A 16,282-nucleotide genomic window follows, 5' to 3' on the forward strand; every position below is an offset into this window, starting at 1 on the left:
CCCGGGCGAGGGGCGGCCGGGCCCCGCCGCAGGGCTCGGGATGACCGGCGCGAGCAGTCCCCTCAGAGGTGGACGTGACCCCTCGCCTCGCCTGCTCGCGACCCGCCCTATGGGAACGCGCAGTTTCGGGGAGCCGCTCGCCTTTTCACCGAGCCAGCCTCTGGCGAGTGGAGGATTCTCATTTTCCCCTGCGCTTGCCCTGCCCGGACCTGTCGTCTCCGCTGTCCTCGCAGGAAATTACTCAACTTATTTAGGAAGAGCCAACATTGTTCTGTGACTTACTGCTCTGTCATCAAAAGAAAGCAAGTATGTGTGTTCCAAAATGACAACTTTCCCGAAATCCTTTTACCCCCTTGCTATTACTGCGCGTTAAATAAGCAGATTATGAGTCACTAAAGTATTGAGTTAGAACATTAACGGTAACTAGGAAATTGGACTTAAGTTTTGAACACCGAAGCTTGAAGTTTGCATATATGGGCCCTCCCTGGGGGCGCAACAGGAAGGTGCAGCACAGCGAGCGAGTGGTAGCTGCTTCAGCGCTAGTTCGATCCCCAACTCCGCCCAGAGGTGACCACAGGGCGCGGGCGCGGCAGACCTCTCCTGACCCCCCGCTGCTCCCCTCAGCAGTGGACCTCATCGATCTGCCTGTTCTGCTCCCCGCTCTGTCTCTGGTGGGTTTTCTCACCCTCCGCATCTCTGGCCTGTACCCCAGTTCTGTCTGAATAAATAAATCTTTAAAAAAAAAGAATTTACACTTCTAACAGTTTTTTGGGTGGTAAAGTTAATAGAAATAATCAGTCATTTCAAAGCAACTTTATCATTTAAAGGAGGCATTAAAAAAAACTCACATCAAAGAATATCAAATTGTAAAAGAAATAAAGGTTTTCTAAAAGACTGCTTTGATATATCCACTTGTTTTCTTTTGGTTTGGATTTTATTCGTGTAGGGTCTTGAATTGTTCCTTGAAGTTACATGACTGGGTTTTAAATCAAAGCATATGTAGCTTTTTTTAAAATTTGTTTACTTATACATACAAGAACTGGGGTACAGGCCAGAGGTGTGGGATGGGGGCGTGTGGTGGTGAGAGAATTCACCACAGACAGTGGGGAGCAGGACAGGCAGGTCAACTGAACTACAGTTGATCAACTGAAATACCATCCCACCTGCTGCCCCCCAGCTTTCCAGAGACATGAGGATAGCTCCCTGGCTGGGGATGGAACTTGTGCTGCAGTGGCTGTGGGTAGTCTCATAGTGCTGTGTCTTAACTCCTTGTGCCACCAGGGAGGGCCCCTGTAGCAGGTTTTGTAGCAGCCACAAAGTATTTTCTGCTTTGTGCCAAGTGCTTTGTTGGGCACTAGAGGTGTAAAGCTGGCCACCTAGATGTCCCTGCTCTCATGGAGCTTATATGCTAAGTGGTAGAATTAGATAATAAACATTTTCAGGCATTAAAAGGATAGTAGGATATGATTTTAGAAAGAAAAGTGATGGCCTCTCTGAGGAGGTCAATTTGCATACAGCTCTGAAGGGAAACGAGCAAACCTGCATCTTCTCAGGGTAGCTTAGAGGCAGTGGGAATAGCAGGTATAAAGGCACTGAAGGGTGTTGCAGGCCTTGAGTGACCCAGGAAGCACAGTGGCAGGAACGCAGTGGGTCAGTGAAGACTGTTACAGAGGGAATAGGAAGCTGCAGCACAGAGGCCTTGTAGACCTTTGAACAACTCTGACTCTTGAGTGAAGAGCAGAAGAGGGACGGAATTCTAGTGGGCAAGTATGTAATGGGGTGTAGTGTTAGTGGTCACAGTGTCAGTGGTTTAAAGTTGCAATGTTCTTCAGTTGGTCTACTGCCCAAACTGATTTCCTTACAATATTAAGGTATTCATGTACTTGACAGGTAGTGAGTCTTGTTGCTAATGTGGGTGTGTCCAACTGATAGACTAGTAGATTTGGAAATATCAGATCTGACAACAGTATTGACTTGGAAGCAAACCAGCAATTACATCAAATAAAAGTTTGGGTCTGTGGCTTATTCATCGCTTTGCTTTGTTGAGGCTGCCCTGCATGATGAAAACAGCTGCCAGAGTCCAGCTGGAAGAGCTGCCCCTGGGCTCTACCCAAATAGCTCTCCAGCGTGTGCTGCTTACCTGAGAGCAGTCATCCTATCTTAAGACTTTTAGGATCAGGCCAAATGGCTAAAATAGGTGCAGTCCTCCATTTCTGTCTCTAGTCCTGGAGCTCCATAATGTCACTACTCTTGAGGATCACAGCCAAACCTGTAAGTACATAAGTCAGTGACTTTCGGTAATCATTGTGCAGCCATCATCACAATCCAGTATTAGAAATTTCCAGTATTAGTATTTTCATCCTCTCTAGAAAGTTCCTTATTCCACTTTTTAATCTGCCTGCATTCCCACTTCCTGACAGAAGAGCCCCTCACCTGCTTTCTGTCACTAGTTTTGTCTTCTCTAGGAAATCCAAATTACTGACACACAGCACGTGTGGCTGTTTTTGGCTGCTTTTCAGGTTCTTCCATGAGCGTGTGCCTTAGTTTAGTTTGGTCCTTTTAATTGCTGAGTAATAGTCTTGTTTATCCACCGCCAATTGATGGACATTTAGCTTGTCTCCAACTTTTAGCTACTATAAAAAGGACGAAACAGTTTTATAGGTTAAAAACAAAAGTACTTTAGGCCCTCCCTGGTGGTGCAGCGGGTTAAAGCACTGCACTGAGAAGCTAAGGCCACTTCCGCATGGGTTCGATTCCCGCCTGCCCCGGAGGTGGCCACATGGCGAGGCAGACCTCTCCTGGCCTGCCCGCTGCTCCCCTCAGCAGTGTATTTCAGTCACTGCCTGTTCTGCTCCCCACTCTGTCTCTGGTGAAGCCTCTCGCCATCCCTGCACCTCTGGCCTGTACCCCTCAGTTCTGTATGCATAAATAAATAAATCTTTAAAAAAAAAAAAAAAAGGACGAAACTTCCCCATACAAATTTTGGTGCGAACATATGTTTTAATTTTGTCTGGGTAAATACCTTGGTGTGGATTTCTGGGCAGTTCGGCTAATTTATGTTTCACTTTTTAAGAAACTTCCAAAGCTGCTGTACTATTCCTTTCCACCAGTCATGCTGTCTGAGGTTCTAGTTTTTCTCAAATATTTCATATCGTCTGTTTTAGCAGCCTGTAGTGGCTTCTCGTTGTGATTTTAATTTGCATTTCCATAGTGATCAATGCTATTGCAGGGAAACACCTTAAAGTCAACCCTTGAAGCTGACTTGATTTGAGGGATCCAGAGGGGAAGAGCACAGTATGGGCTATGCTGGACAATTGTGGCTGCTTTGCTGCCTGGAGAACTGCCTGAGGGAGAAATCCTATACTGTCAGAATATTCACAAGGATGCAAAAGAACTGTACTTCATTAAAAAGCAATTAAAAAAAAAAGTTATGTTGGCACTGCCCTTGAGCACAATGAACCCTTTGCCATAGGGATAATGTTCCTCATCTAAACTTTCCACTCTAAGTTCTTTTAGAGAAAAACACTGTAGTGAATTCTCATGCATTCATATTGAGGGCAAAAATTAGGCGTTTGGATAGCCCAAAATAGTAAGTAAGCTAAAATCATTTCAATTTAATACTAAAATATGTGCTAAACTTTTAATATGTGTCCACTAAGCTTTATAAGAATTCTATCAGATAAAACGCTGGTTCTACCTTGTGGAAAAATAATTTGGGGATATTTTAGTATAACTATTGAAGTGACATACATTACAAGCTTCAAGTGCATTCCATATACTTATATTAAATTTTATTCATTTTGAGTTAATTGTTGTGTATATTAAGGGTCCAGTTTTGTCCTTTATGTGGGTGTACAATTTTCTAAGCACCATTTGTTGAAACTCTTACTTGCAGCTTCAACTCTAAAGGGTGTCTCTAATGCTTATAGTTGAAAATTTTTAAGGAAAAATTTGACATCGCATTGTGTAAAGGTGTAGCATATTTGATTCACAGTACATACTACAAAATCATTGCTGGATATTTTTCTAATCCAGTGAATATTTATTACATTGTTATATATATTCACTGGTTATTAAATAGTATTTATGAAGATGTGCAATGGATACATTTGCCTGAGTTGTAATTTGCTGCAGTTTATTCATTTCGTGTATCTCTATCCTCACTAATTGAAGGCCATGTATTATTTTCAGTGTGATTTTCTTTGATGCCTTTGAAGTACAAGTAATTTCCCTTAGTAAAGTGATTTAACTGATCTATGCATTCCTACTTTTTTCTTTGTTATTAAAATGTGTGAGAGAATATGGCATCTCTATACAGACTAGATGCCAGGTATTAGATTGTAATTTTTGCCCAGCTGGATTTAGTGAATTTGTAGCTCTGACTAGTTGCTAATGGCACCACCACCAGAGGTGCAGGAAAGAGAACAAGAGGTATAAGAAAACGTGGTTCAGTCTTAATACAATACTTACCAAAACACCACTGACTCTCTTATTTTAAGGAAACAGAACAATCAATTTTCAGATTTATATGCAACAACAAAAGATCCCAATAGCTAAAGCAGTCTTAAGAGAAAAGAAGAAAAAAGGAGGCATCCCATTCTCTGATTTCAGATCACATGCACAGCAACCGTAAAACTGCATAGTAGCAGAACAAACACAGAAACTCAGACCAGTGGAACAACTGAAAGTCCACAGATAACCCCACAGGAGTAGGGCAGTAAATCTTGGACAAGGTAGTTAAAACCATACTGTGAAGGAAAGTTTTTGTACTTTTAATAAATGGCACTGGGAAGCATGGAAAGTCACATGCAAAAAAAAATAAGGCAAGATGTATCTATTTCCACACACAAAATTAATTCAGAGTGGATTAAAGATTTGGACATAAAAACAGAAACAAGTACTTGAAAGAAAATATAGGGGACACTCTATAAGACATCTACCACAAAGAGGTATTTGGGAACACAACCCCAACAGCAAGGGGAACAAAAAAATAGACAAGTGGGACTATATCAAACTTAAAAGCTTTTGTACCTCAAAAGAAATGTTCCAAAAAACAGAAAGCAATCTACAGAATGACAAAAAATATTTGTATGCCATACATCTGAGAAGGGGTTAACTTCCAACATTTTATAGACACAGTCCACCAACAGAAACAACATAATTAAAAAATGGGCAAAGGACATCAGTAGACACTTCTCTAAAGACATTCAGATGGCCAACAGACATGAAAAAATGTTCATCATTTGTTATAAGAGAAATGCAGATTAAAATAACACTGATACTGCCTGGTCCTAGTGAGAATGGCCCATATACAAAAGAATAGAATTAACTAATGTTGGTGAGGTTGTAATAAAAAAGGAGCTCTCATCTACTGTTGGTGGGAATGCAAGCTGGCACAGCTGGCTTGGAAAGTGGTGTGGAGGTTTCTTATGACCCAGCAATACCTCTTAGGCATCTAGCAAAATAACAATAAAAAACTAAATAGGAAAAGAATTGTTTACATTTACATAGATAGCGACACAACTGCTAAGTCATGGGACCAACCCAACACTCCTCAACAGATAGATAAACTGTAGTACATATACTCAATGGGATATTACACAGCTATGAGAAAGATGAAATGGTGGCATTTGGGACAAAGTGAATGGACCTAGAGTGATTATGTTGAGTGAGATCAGGCACAGAGTGAAAGACAGACTTTGGGTGGTGTCACTCATCTTTGGATATAAATACCCCCAAGCCGATTATACACAAGCAGTGGAAGGAATGAGAATTTGAACTCTGCAAAAAGAAGATGATGGTTTTCAGAATGACTAGGGGAAAAGGTGAAAGGGACAGAGGAGAGAAGCAGGTGAAGTATGGGCATAGGTGTTTTGGTGGAGGGGAAAATGAAAATGTAGCTCAGAAATCAGGTCTGTACTTCCCCTGTCTTCTGCCAAGACAAGCATCAAGACTCCGGTCATATCCTCTGTGAATTCAGACAGATGATGACAAACATCAGTACAATGAAGAATTTGATCTAATGTTATTTTCACATTCCAAGAACTGAGCTTATGAACAGCTCTTTGATCAGATCATTACACACTTCACAGACTTATCTCTTTTCCAACTGAGTCTTTCCTGAGTAGTTGAGAGGAGATGTTTGGCAAACGAATTTATTCTGCGGACGCTCAGATTACTCCAATTCCTTCTTAGCTCTTTCTATCTTCTTGAGCACATAAGTCCAACAAGTTACGTAGTGGACACTTGAAACAGGCTGACTGGTTAAGTGGGTAGGTTTGGGTTCTGCTTAGGAGGTGGTGAGTGGAGACAGCCTGTCACTTCCCTGATTGGGCAAGATTTGTCCCTGATCAAGCTGGCACCCAAACGATGTTGGGAAAAAGGCCAAAGCCATTGCTTCCAGTCTTGTTAGTGCTTATAACTCACTGTGACCTTGGCAAGCTCCTTAACCCCTCGTTTTCAGAAGACAGCTTGTGTAATCTTGTTTATCCCTCTCAACACAATCGCCTTTCACCATCTGACTTTAGTCCCTCTTTCTAGTTGTTTATCCCATAGTTACTGGGTATTTATTGTGTGATAAAGAATTTCATTAAAAATCAGAAGGATGGTGACACAGAGGGTTGGAGTGCTGCACTGCAAAGCTAAGCCAAGCCATGGCTGCTTCAGTGCGAGTTCGATCCCTGCCCTGGAGGTGACCCATGTGGTGCAGCATACTTTTGCTGTCTCTTCCACTGCTCCTCTCTAGCAGTGGACTTCGTCAATCTGCCTGTTCTGCTCCCCACTCTGTCTCTGGTGAGTCCTCTCGCTGCCCCTGCACTTCTGGTCTGTACCACATTTCTGTATGCATAAATAAATAAAATCTTTTAAAAAAATCAGAAGGGTGGAGATAAAGGGTATTCTGAACTTATTTAATATACATTATTCATTGGGCAGAGGCTCTGTTTTCCCTTCTGAATGTAGCCTGTATCTGGCACAGATAAACTCAGTACATGCGTTAATAGGTAATATCCTACCCCCAGAAACTGGAATCAGGATTCTAGTGTCAAACATGGCCTTGCTAGATTTTTACTGCAACCAAACAGTTAGAACGTGTTACAAGTTTCTGGCCTAGTTTCTCAAGGGTCTGTTTCCTATTTTACCTATAGAACCCTGAAAAGTGAGTTTTGCCCTATCAGAATTTAAACACGTGGCTTTCTTACCTAAAAATATATGACAGTGGCCCTCCCTGGTGGCGCAGCGGGTTAAAGCACAGCACAAAGAAGCTTAAGCCGCTTCCACATGAGTTCGATTCCCGCCTGCCCCGGAGGTGGCCACATGGCGTGGCAGACCTCTCCTGACCCGCCCGCTGCTCCCCTCAGCAGTGTACTTCGTCGATCTGCCTATTCTGCACCACACTCTGTCTCTGGTGAATCCTCTCACCCTCCGCATCTCTGGCCTGTACCCCAGTTCTGTATGAATAAATAAATAAATCTTTAAAAAAAAAAAATATATATATATGACAGTGGGAGCTCACCCTACAGTGACTAGACAAGAATTCCCTAAGAACTTTCATTAAACTGCAGAGACTTTCTGGAATTTTACATGAACTTTTATTCTAAATTTATCAGTTAGTCTAACAATCTCTAACTTATTTTAGATTTTAGGCATCTATAGCATAACAACATATTATTAGACCAGTTTTTCTGGAGTCTCAGAAAATACTAGTTGACCATTTTAGCAAATAAGTATTAATGAAGCATTTTCAAAGCTTATCTTCCCCCCACACTCCAAAAAAAGTACTGATTTCCTGTTCAAATGGACCTTGTAGAAGAACTGAAGATTTTTTTTTTTTTTTTTTAGATTTATTTATTTATTCATACAGAGCTGGGGTACAGGCCAGAGGCTCAGGGGCGGTGAGAGGATTCACCAGGAAGAGTGGGGAGCAGAACAGGCAGATCGACGAAGTACACTGCTGAGGGGAGCAGCGGGCGGGTCAGGAGAGGTCTGCCGCGCCCTGTGGTCACCTCCGGGGCGGGCGGGAATCGAACTCATGCGGAAGCGGCTTTAGCTTCTCAGTGCTGTGCTTTAACCCGCTGCGCCACCAGGGAGGGCCCAAGAACTGAAGATTTTTACCCTGAAGTTTTTGCTTTTTCCTTTATCAGTTAACATTTTTCTTTTATCAGTCATTTAGACAAAATTTCTAATTAAAAACCTACAGAACACAAAGCTCTGTTTATCAGATTCTGAAGATGAGGATATTGTCCCATCCCTGCATAATTATTCAGCTCTTTAATTGGAAAATCATTCTCTCCCTCTTTTATATAATAGGAAACCTCCATTTTAGAAGAATACAGTATCAATTGGACTCAGAAGCTAGGAGCTGGAATCAGTGGTCCAGTTAGGTAAGATTCCCTACGTGTGACCTCTGATAAAATTACTCTGAAATGGGCCATTTGAAATATATTGTAAACTGGAAGCATCAGGTATGGCATTTTGTGGCATAGCTTTCGTTTTAAAGAGGTATTTGTTAAGCCTGTTCTCATCATTTGGACATATATTAAAGTGACAGACACAATGTCTACAGCATAGAATCATTGCAGATGTCCAGAGTAGTCACTGTGAGTGTCATCTGTAGCCCTGAGGCCATTCAGTATTCCTTTTCTGCTAAGCTGGACTTGACTTTCTTGGGCTCAGGTGCTGTGGCTTGAGAAGGATGTGAGAAATGCTTCTCTGCCTCTATCTGTGATTCTGGGGCCAAGTTTGTTTTCACACACCTGGATATATTCTCAATTAGAATTACAGTTCTCAAAGAACAAACCTGCTCATTTTGATTGTAATTTAGATTTTTCCCTCCAACTCTAGAGTCTGTGTGAAGAAATCTACCCAAGAAAGGTTTGCACTGAAAATTCTTTTTGATCGTCCAAAAGCTAGAAATGAGGTATGGTTTTTTTTTATTGCTTTGATTGTCTGAATACTTGTCATGCCTAAGACTTGTCCTTTTTTCAAGTTAAGTAGTTTCATGGATAGAATCCAGAGGTGTATAAGGAATCTTACCCCTCTTTATTCGTGTTATCCTTGTAAATCAGACCTACCTCGGTCGGTCGTGGTCACTTCCTGTTCTTTTTCAACCAATGTGATTCTTGTACCCCGAAGCATTCAGATGAATTTCAACTTTTCTTTCCTGGAAAAGGTCCTCGAAGGATGTAGATGAGGTAACATGAGTCTGGCTCGTGGTATCTTGAAAGTGGGCTGTACAGTAGCTCTGAGATGTGCATTTGTTTTAAATTACCTGGATATAATGATGGCATGTTAATTAACTGCAGTGAAATACTTGTCCTTTTGTTAAGTTATGAATAATTTCTGAAATAAAATGAACTACTGCTAAGTTTTTCATTTGTTGATAGGACAGTACAAAGTAAGTGTTGGTTAGGTTTTATTTTATTATTTATTACAAGGAGATAATCTGTTTATGAAAACTTTTTTTACGTTATTTTAGGTGATAAGGTTTTTACTGTAATGGGCTATAGGCCTGGTACCTAGTGTGGTCAGTGTTTTAGGGGAATTTCAGAGAGATGCTGGCATTCCCTATGGACAGAAATGTTTCCTCTGCTCCCTTTCAGGTACGCCTGCACATGATGTGTGCCACACACCCCAACATAGTTCAGATTATTGAAGTGTTTGCTAACAGTGTACAGTTTCCTCATGAGTCCAGCCCCAGGTAAGACACTGCTCAGTATCTCCATGTGCCCAACTTTCCAGTGCAGGCCAGGGTGGGTGTCCGCTGGCCACACGCTCTTCCATTCCCTCTTCCCCCTTTGCCCTCACCCTCCCTCCTGCTCTCCTCTCCTATAGCCTCTGTTCCCTTTTTCTCCATTCCTGCCTACCTCCCTTCTTTCTGCTCCTTTACTTAATTTTCTTTTTTATTTTGGAAAATTTTAAACATTTGTAAAAGCAAATTCACCAACAGTTACCCACTTGTTTCATCTATACTCCATCCACTCTCCCTGCCTCCTGATTATTGTGATTACTTTCACTTTCAAATAAAGCACTTAATGAGGAGTTAAAACATTTTATTTCCTACTAGTGAAAGGGGGGCCACGTATTGTTAACAGAGCCTTAGAGATTATGTCAAAAAGCCCATATTGCTTAGTCTGATATTCCTTTTAAAAGAAGAAATCAACAGTATCATTTTAGTCATCAAATGGGTGACATTCTAAGTCTCTTGCAGGGAATTCCAAAATTAAGTTTGTGTTGGGGAAGTGCAGGTGTCAGTCTGTCATCCTAACCATGTGATATGCATATAATGAATACATGTAATAGACACAAAAAGAGGCATCCTTAAAAAAGCTTGAATTTACCAAGGAGAGCTGCTCCCTATCGGTTAGGGAGGCAGGTGTCTCACAGAGCTGTTGTGCAGGGACGGGGACTTGAAGAGGGGAGGTTGTTTTCTAGGTGGAGAGAGAAGACAGATTTGTCAAAACAAATGTGAAATTGGATGGTTATTGCTCACAACTGTGCTCTCCTGGTGAAAGCATTTGGATAGAAGCTGGAAGCATATAAAAAATGGTAACCACAATTCAGAAAATTTCATGTTTTTTTAAGAACATGAAAATGTTGCTCTCATTTAACAGCCCAGTAACCCTTTCCAGCTGTCTTCTTTGGCATGCTGTGGGCCACATGGAAAATTAACAGAGTGAGGATGGGGAGTGTACACACACACAGAGTCAGTAGTCAGGACAGTCCAACACCCAGCCAAATAATGTGAAGTTCATGTTCTACATCAAGTCATCATCTGTTTTCAATACATTTTCAGTCTAGATACCTTAAAATGCATATGCCAAACAGGTCACTTCAAAGATTGCCACCTCTTTAACATCGAGCAGTACAATTTGTATCTTCAGAAGGATCACTGTCTTCAAAGCTAATAATTTTGCTCCAACTTTAGTTTCTCAGAAAGTTTAATGTCATGGATGTCCCTTACCCTTAGTGTCTGGTCACTGGTGACAAGGGGGTCAGCGTCAGGGGGCTGGCTTGGTAGAACTGGATTGAGGAAGAAGTTACATACTTTGTAGATGAGGGTGTCTTTAGATTAGGTACTTAATGTTTCAGGTTTTTTTTTTTTTTTAAACTTAACAAAATCAAATGCTTTCAAACAGGGCTCGACTCTTAATTGTTATGGAGATGATGGAAGGGGGAGAGCTATTTCACAGAATCAGCCAGCACCGGCACTTTACAGAGAAGCAAGCCAGCCAAGTAACAAAGCAGGCAAGTTAACCCCGTCCCAGTCAAACTGCCAACAGTGTTGGTTAACAAGCACAATTTCATTGGGGGGAATAAAAGAAAGCTTGAAGGAAAGCTCTGTTTGCTCCCTCATTGCCTGCTTTGTTATGTAATCAGAAAAGAAGCCCTGACAGGAGAAATGGGACCCCTTTATGCTTGGAGGGTGGGAGGGCAGGACTGTATTTTATATTCTTAAGTGACCATCAATTGTTTGCCCATTGTGAGATTTAAATAAATTCTGGAAGGTAATCTTGACTCCTTTGTAAACTGAAGATACCTCTAGACATATAACTTCTAAGAATTATTATTGAATTTTGAGTAAAATGTTGCTGATACACCCTGAAAGACTGTACAGTGTAAAAATAGTTTCTAAGACACTTGAATACAAGATATTTTTAATTATGAATCACCTTTTTTCATTTTTCCAGATTTTAATAGTATTCTAAGGTCTTTGTAATTCTGGGTTAATATTGGCTATATTCTCTAATTTGACATCATAGTTTATTGCTAGAGAAGTGATTTATTTAATAAACAGTACTAGATATCTAATTGTAAATAACTCAGGGTGAAAGGCTAAACCCTCAAGGCCATTCTCAAGGTCAAGCAACTAAGGGCAAAGAGAGCAGCAGCATCTAGCCCTGTTGGTTCTTGAAAATTCCTGCAGGTTTTTCAGGAACTTTAAACACTTTTTGCTGCCTCCTTTCTTAGTAGGGAGGAAAGGATGCTTGGAATTCCAGGTCAGCTTCATGCTGAGCATTGAAGAACAGGTAGTACTTGTTCTATTTAATTTTTTAAATTATACTTGGTAATTTTCAAATATGAGGACAAGTGATGTGCTCTGGCAATCTCTGAAACAGAACCCACCACATCCTCCTAAATAGGCAGCCCTTTCAACGCGTACAGTGAACAAGTTGGAACATGAGGTGGAAGAATCCCATCAGCTGCTCCCCATTTTTCTTGAAGGTAAAGCTTGAAGCTGAGCTCCCTGGAGAGCTCTCTTCTGTGCCCAGCACTAGTGCCTGCCTGCTGCTCTGATGAGGCTGGACACACCAGGCACTGTGTTTTCTTTGCAACATTTGCCACATTGCAGATGAGCGGAAGTAAAAGCATTTCATTTTTCCCATTTTGGACAGTTTATTCTGACTATTCACTTTTTGTTTAACACAGTACAGGCTGCCATCCCCACTTAATTCATTTCAACTTCTTGGAACCCAAAGTCTTAATTTCTGCTTTAAAGTCTTAGTTGATTTAATTAAGGGTCTTTTTTAAAAAAAAAAAAAAAAAAAAAAAACATTCTGAGTTCTCTAAGCTGGGGGCACTGCAGTTAACTTTTCTAAGAAATGGTTGCTCCATTCTGTCTTTTTCTAGATAGCTTTGGCTCTACAGCACTGTCACTTGTTAAACATCGCACACAGAGACCTCAAGCCTGAGAATCTGCTCTTCAAGGATAACTCTTTGGTGAGAGATGTGTTTTTCATTATTTTGGCACTGCCACTTTCCGCACAGGTCAGGAATGGGTGTGTGTGTGTTTGGAGTCACTGAATCCATGAAGAAACTATGCCAGTGTTTCAAGCAGCTTCCATTTCTTACTTTTCGCCTTACTAGAGGCTTAGAGAAATTGAACCATATCCTGCTTTTGATCACTGTTATATGTTATATGTTGAATATTACCTTGCAACTTAAGAGTTGCGTTTGTTGTTGACCTTGGTAAGGTGTGTCTTTCTCTCCAGTCCCCGCTACCTGTGCATATTGTCCCCAGATATGCCGCTCTGGCTGTCATGAAACTGATGTTCAGAGTGAAGCAGCTCCCTGAATTGAAAGAGATGATGCATCACGAGATAGAGTCAGGAGGCATTTGACTTAAGATCTTGATTTTAGCGCTGCCTTTATAAATTATAAAGGGTGCGTAGAAATTCCTTCCTTTTGTATTGTTAAGATCAGTTCTTTAATATGAATTATTGTCTTCAGACCTACACTATTTGTAGGCATAGGTCTCAGCTCAAAACTTTTGAGAGCTCAAAGTAACAAATTGTATACCTGGATTTTCCTTTATTTTTTTTTTCTGAGAATTCTGGAGCTGTGACTGCTGTTTGTTTAATTTCAGGATGCCCCTGTGAAGTTATGTGACTTTGGATTTGCCAAAATTGACCAAGGTGATTTGATGACACCCCAATTCACCCCATATTATGTAGCACCTCAGGTAAGCTTGTGTAGTTTCTTCCATAGAAGGTATCACCAAACTGCCCTGTAATTGGGTTTCTTTTACTCTGTGGCACAGGCTGACATATGCGTTAACAAATGGGAGGGGAAGGTCTCAGTTTCAGTAACCTACAAATGGCTTAGATTTAGGCACGTGAATCTTTTAAAGTCAGCTTTATTGAGACATGATTATTCTCCAGTGAAATAACTCCTACTATAAGTAGTTTCATGAGTTTTTTCAATGGACTAATGGTTACAACCACAATCAAGATACAGAACCTTTCCATCACTTCAAAAACTGTCCTGTGCACTTTTGCTGTGAGTCTTCTCCCAGCTTAACTAGCCCCATTCATCTATGATCTGCTTCCTGTCATTACTGTTTAGTTTTGTCTGCTGTAGAATTTCATAAGAATGGACTTCATTTACCTTTTGTGTTTCACTTAGCATGTTCTTGAATGTGTCTGTGTTGCTGCATATTTCCTTTTCACTGCCTAGTAGTGTTCCAAGATCTGACTAAGCCATGTTTGTTTATCCATTTGACAACTGAAGGCTTTTTGGACTTATTTCCCATTTCTGGCTTTATAAAGAAAGCTGCTAGAAACACTGATTTAAAAGTTTCGAGGACATGTTTTTCCCTTTAGAATCTTTCCCCAAAATGGTACATTTTGTATATACACCAGCAATGTATGAGTTTCAGCTGCTTCACATTCTTACCACCAGCTCATGTTTAGTATTTGTGATCTTAGTCATTCTGGTAGGTGCTTTGTGTGTTTTCATTGTGACTGTAACTATAGCATTTTCCTGATGGCTACTGTTGAGTGTGTTTTTTTTTTTTTTTTTTTTAAATGAAATAACAGCAGAGCCAGGGCATTCTGTTATGAAATACAGGTGCACATCTTTTGTCCTTTTGTTTTTTATTTTGCATACAGGTTCTTTATTGTATATATGTATTAATTTTGTACTGCTGCTGTAGCAAATTGCCAAAAACTTAGTGACTTAAAAAGCACACATATTTATTACCTCATAGTTTCTGGGGTTTAGATGACTAAAATGGTTCAAGTATCAGCAAACTGTGTTCCTTTTGAAGTTCTAGGGGGAGAATCTACTCCTTGGCCTCTTCCAGCTTCTAAAGGCCATCCACATTCTTTGGCTGTGGCTTTTTCATTCGGAAAACCAACAGTATAGCATCTTCCATTCTCTGCCTTTTAACTCCTCTTATCAGGACTCTTGTGACGTGTCTCCCCCCATGATCCAGGACAGTCACCTTATCTCAAGATTATGAATTTAACCAAATCTGCAGAATCCCTTCTGCCATGTAAGGTACTGTCTTCAGAGATTCCAGGATTTAGGGCGTGGATATGTTGAGAAGCATCATTCTGCCTGTCACAGAGGAGTCGCAAATATATTTCTTAGCGTGTAGCTTGTTTTTCAGTTTTCTTAATGGTCTTTGGAATAATACAAGTTTACAACTTTGATCAAGTCCAATTCATTGATTTTTTTTTTTTCATGGTTAGTAGTTTTTGTTCTCTAAATAAAGTCTTTCCATACCCTGGACATGGAAATTTATAAAATAACACTTCATTACCTAGAATGACCAGAGGTTTTTAAAAGTAGGTCTATTTTTTATTATTTTTTATTTTTTTAGTAAATCTATTTTTTAAATAATGCTCAAGAATGCTGACAGTATTAGATTATTTTCAGTGAAAAAGCCTGAAGGGAAGAAAGCACCAGGATTTTAGATTAGCAAAAAGTCTTAATTTTGTTAGGAAAACTAGTAAAAACAGTTTAAGAATACTTCAGTCATTTTTTCCAATGAAAAAGAAGTTAAAGTTTGGTTTTACATAAGTACACTACTGTTACTAAACTTAAATATCCCTATAGCATATCATTTGTGCACATAAAATTTCTTTTCCTAAGATACTTATACCTTCGACACTTTCTTTTGCTTTCCTGTTTTTTAATGCCATTTCATTTTGCTACTAAATTCTTCCCAAGACCTTCAAAACATCCATTCCGAATATATTCCTTCCTTTTAAAGCATTCACTTTATTTGCATTCAGAATTATTACATCCTAGTTTTTAGTTCTCAGATTGTAAGACATTGTAACAGTGGTTATATTACCATTTCTCTAGACTGGAAAACTAACACATAAACACATGCTTTAAATTTTTGTTTTTGGTGACATGACAATAAACTTTTAGTTTTCTTATGATAAGGAGCAAAAAGTAAACCCGAAAAACTTCAATAATTTTAGAAAGGATGTATTTCGATAATTAACAAATTGTTAAGGTTAGGGTTTAGGGTTGGAGTTAGGATTAGGTTTGTGTCTTTCAAGACATTTAACCATCTTGTTGAATTTTTTTGGTTTAAATTATGATAATCCTTTATTACCTTTTAAATATTTTTAGGCTTTATAGAGATGGAGATACATGGTATTTATGCCTAGAAGTGGGCTTGCTTCTGCTGTTAGGCTGTCAGTGTGGTGTAGGGGACTGAATCAGCCTACTCAGAAGTTGAGCTGGGCTTGCATTTTGTTGTTGCCATCAGTGAGTGCGTCACTGGCTTGTAAGTCTTGTACTTACGGTGGGGACTGTGGCACGTTGAAGATTTTTTTTAATGTTACTTCTCCACTTTCAGCTTTGCCTCATTACCTTATAGGAAATATCTCTTGGCAGACTGTAGAGTCATTATATTATGCAAGGACCTGCATTACCTGTTGCTAAAGGTCAGAAGACAGTTACTTTTTTATTTTGTCCAGTATTCTTGTTGCATATGATAGGAATATAGGTTCATTCACTGGCCAGACTATTACTTGTCTTTTTA

General features: G+C 40.0%; 1 protein-coding gene across 1 annotated transcript in view; it reads left to right on the top strand.

The window, feature by feature from the left end:
• MAPKAPK5 (mitogen-activated protein kinase-activated protein kinase 5) overlaps positions 1-16,282 on the top strand; it is a 33,804-nt gene that overhangs the window by 3,378 nt on the left and 14,144 nt on the right. The window contains exons 2-7 of the mRNA XM_012730884.1: positions 8,308-8,381; positions 8,842-8,917; positions 9,600-9,697; positions 11,136-11,244; positions 12,628-12,717; positions 13,364-13,459. Coding sequence (XP_012586338.1) covers positions 8,308-8,381; positions 8,842-8,917; positions 9,600-9,697; positions 11,136-11,244; positions 12,628-12,717; positions 13,364-13,459 — 543 coding nt within the window. The remainder of the gene's footprint in view (positions 1-8,307; positions 8,382-8,841; positions 8,918-9,599; positions 9,698-11,135; positions 11,245-12,627; positions 12,718-13,363; positions 13,460-16,282) is intronic.

The sequence above is a fragment of the Condylura cristata genome, unplaced genomic scaffold (assembly GCF_000260355.1).
Source record: "Condylura cristata isolate star-nosed mole 26May11 unplaced genomic scaffold, ConCri1.0 scaffold00029, whole genome shotgun sequence".
Lineage (NCBI taxonomy): Eukaryota > Metazoa > Chordata > Mammalia > Eulipotyphla > Talpidae > Condylura > Condylura cristata.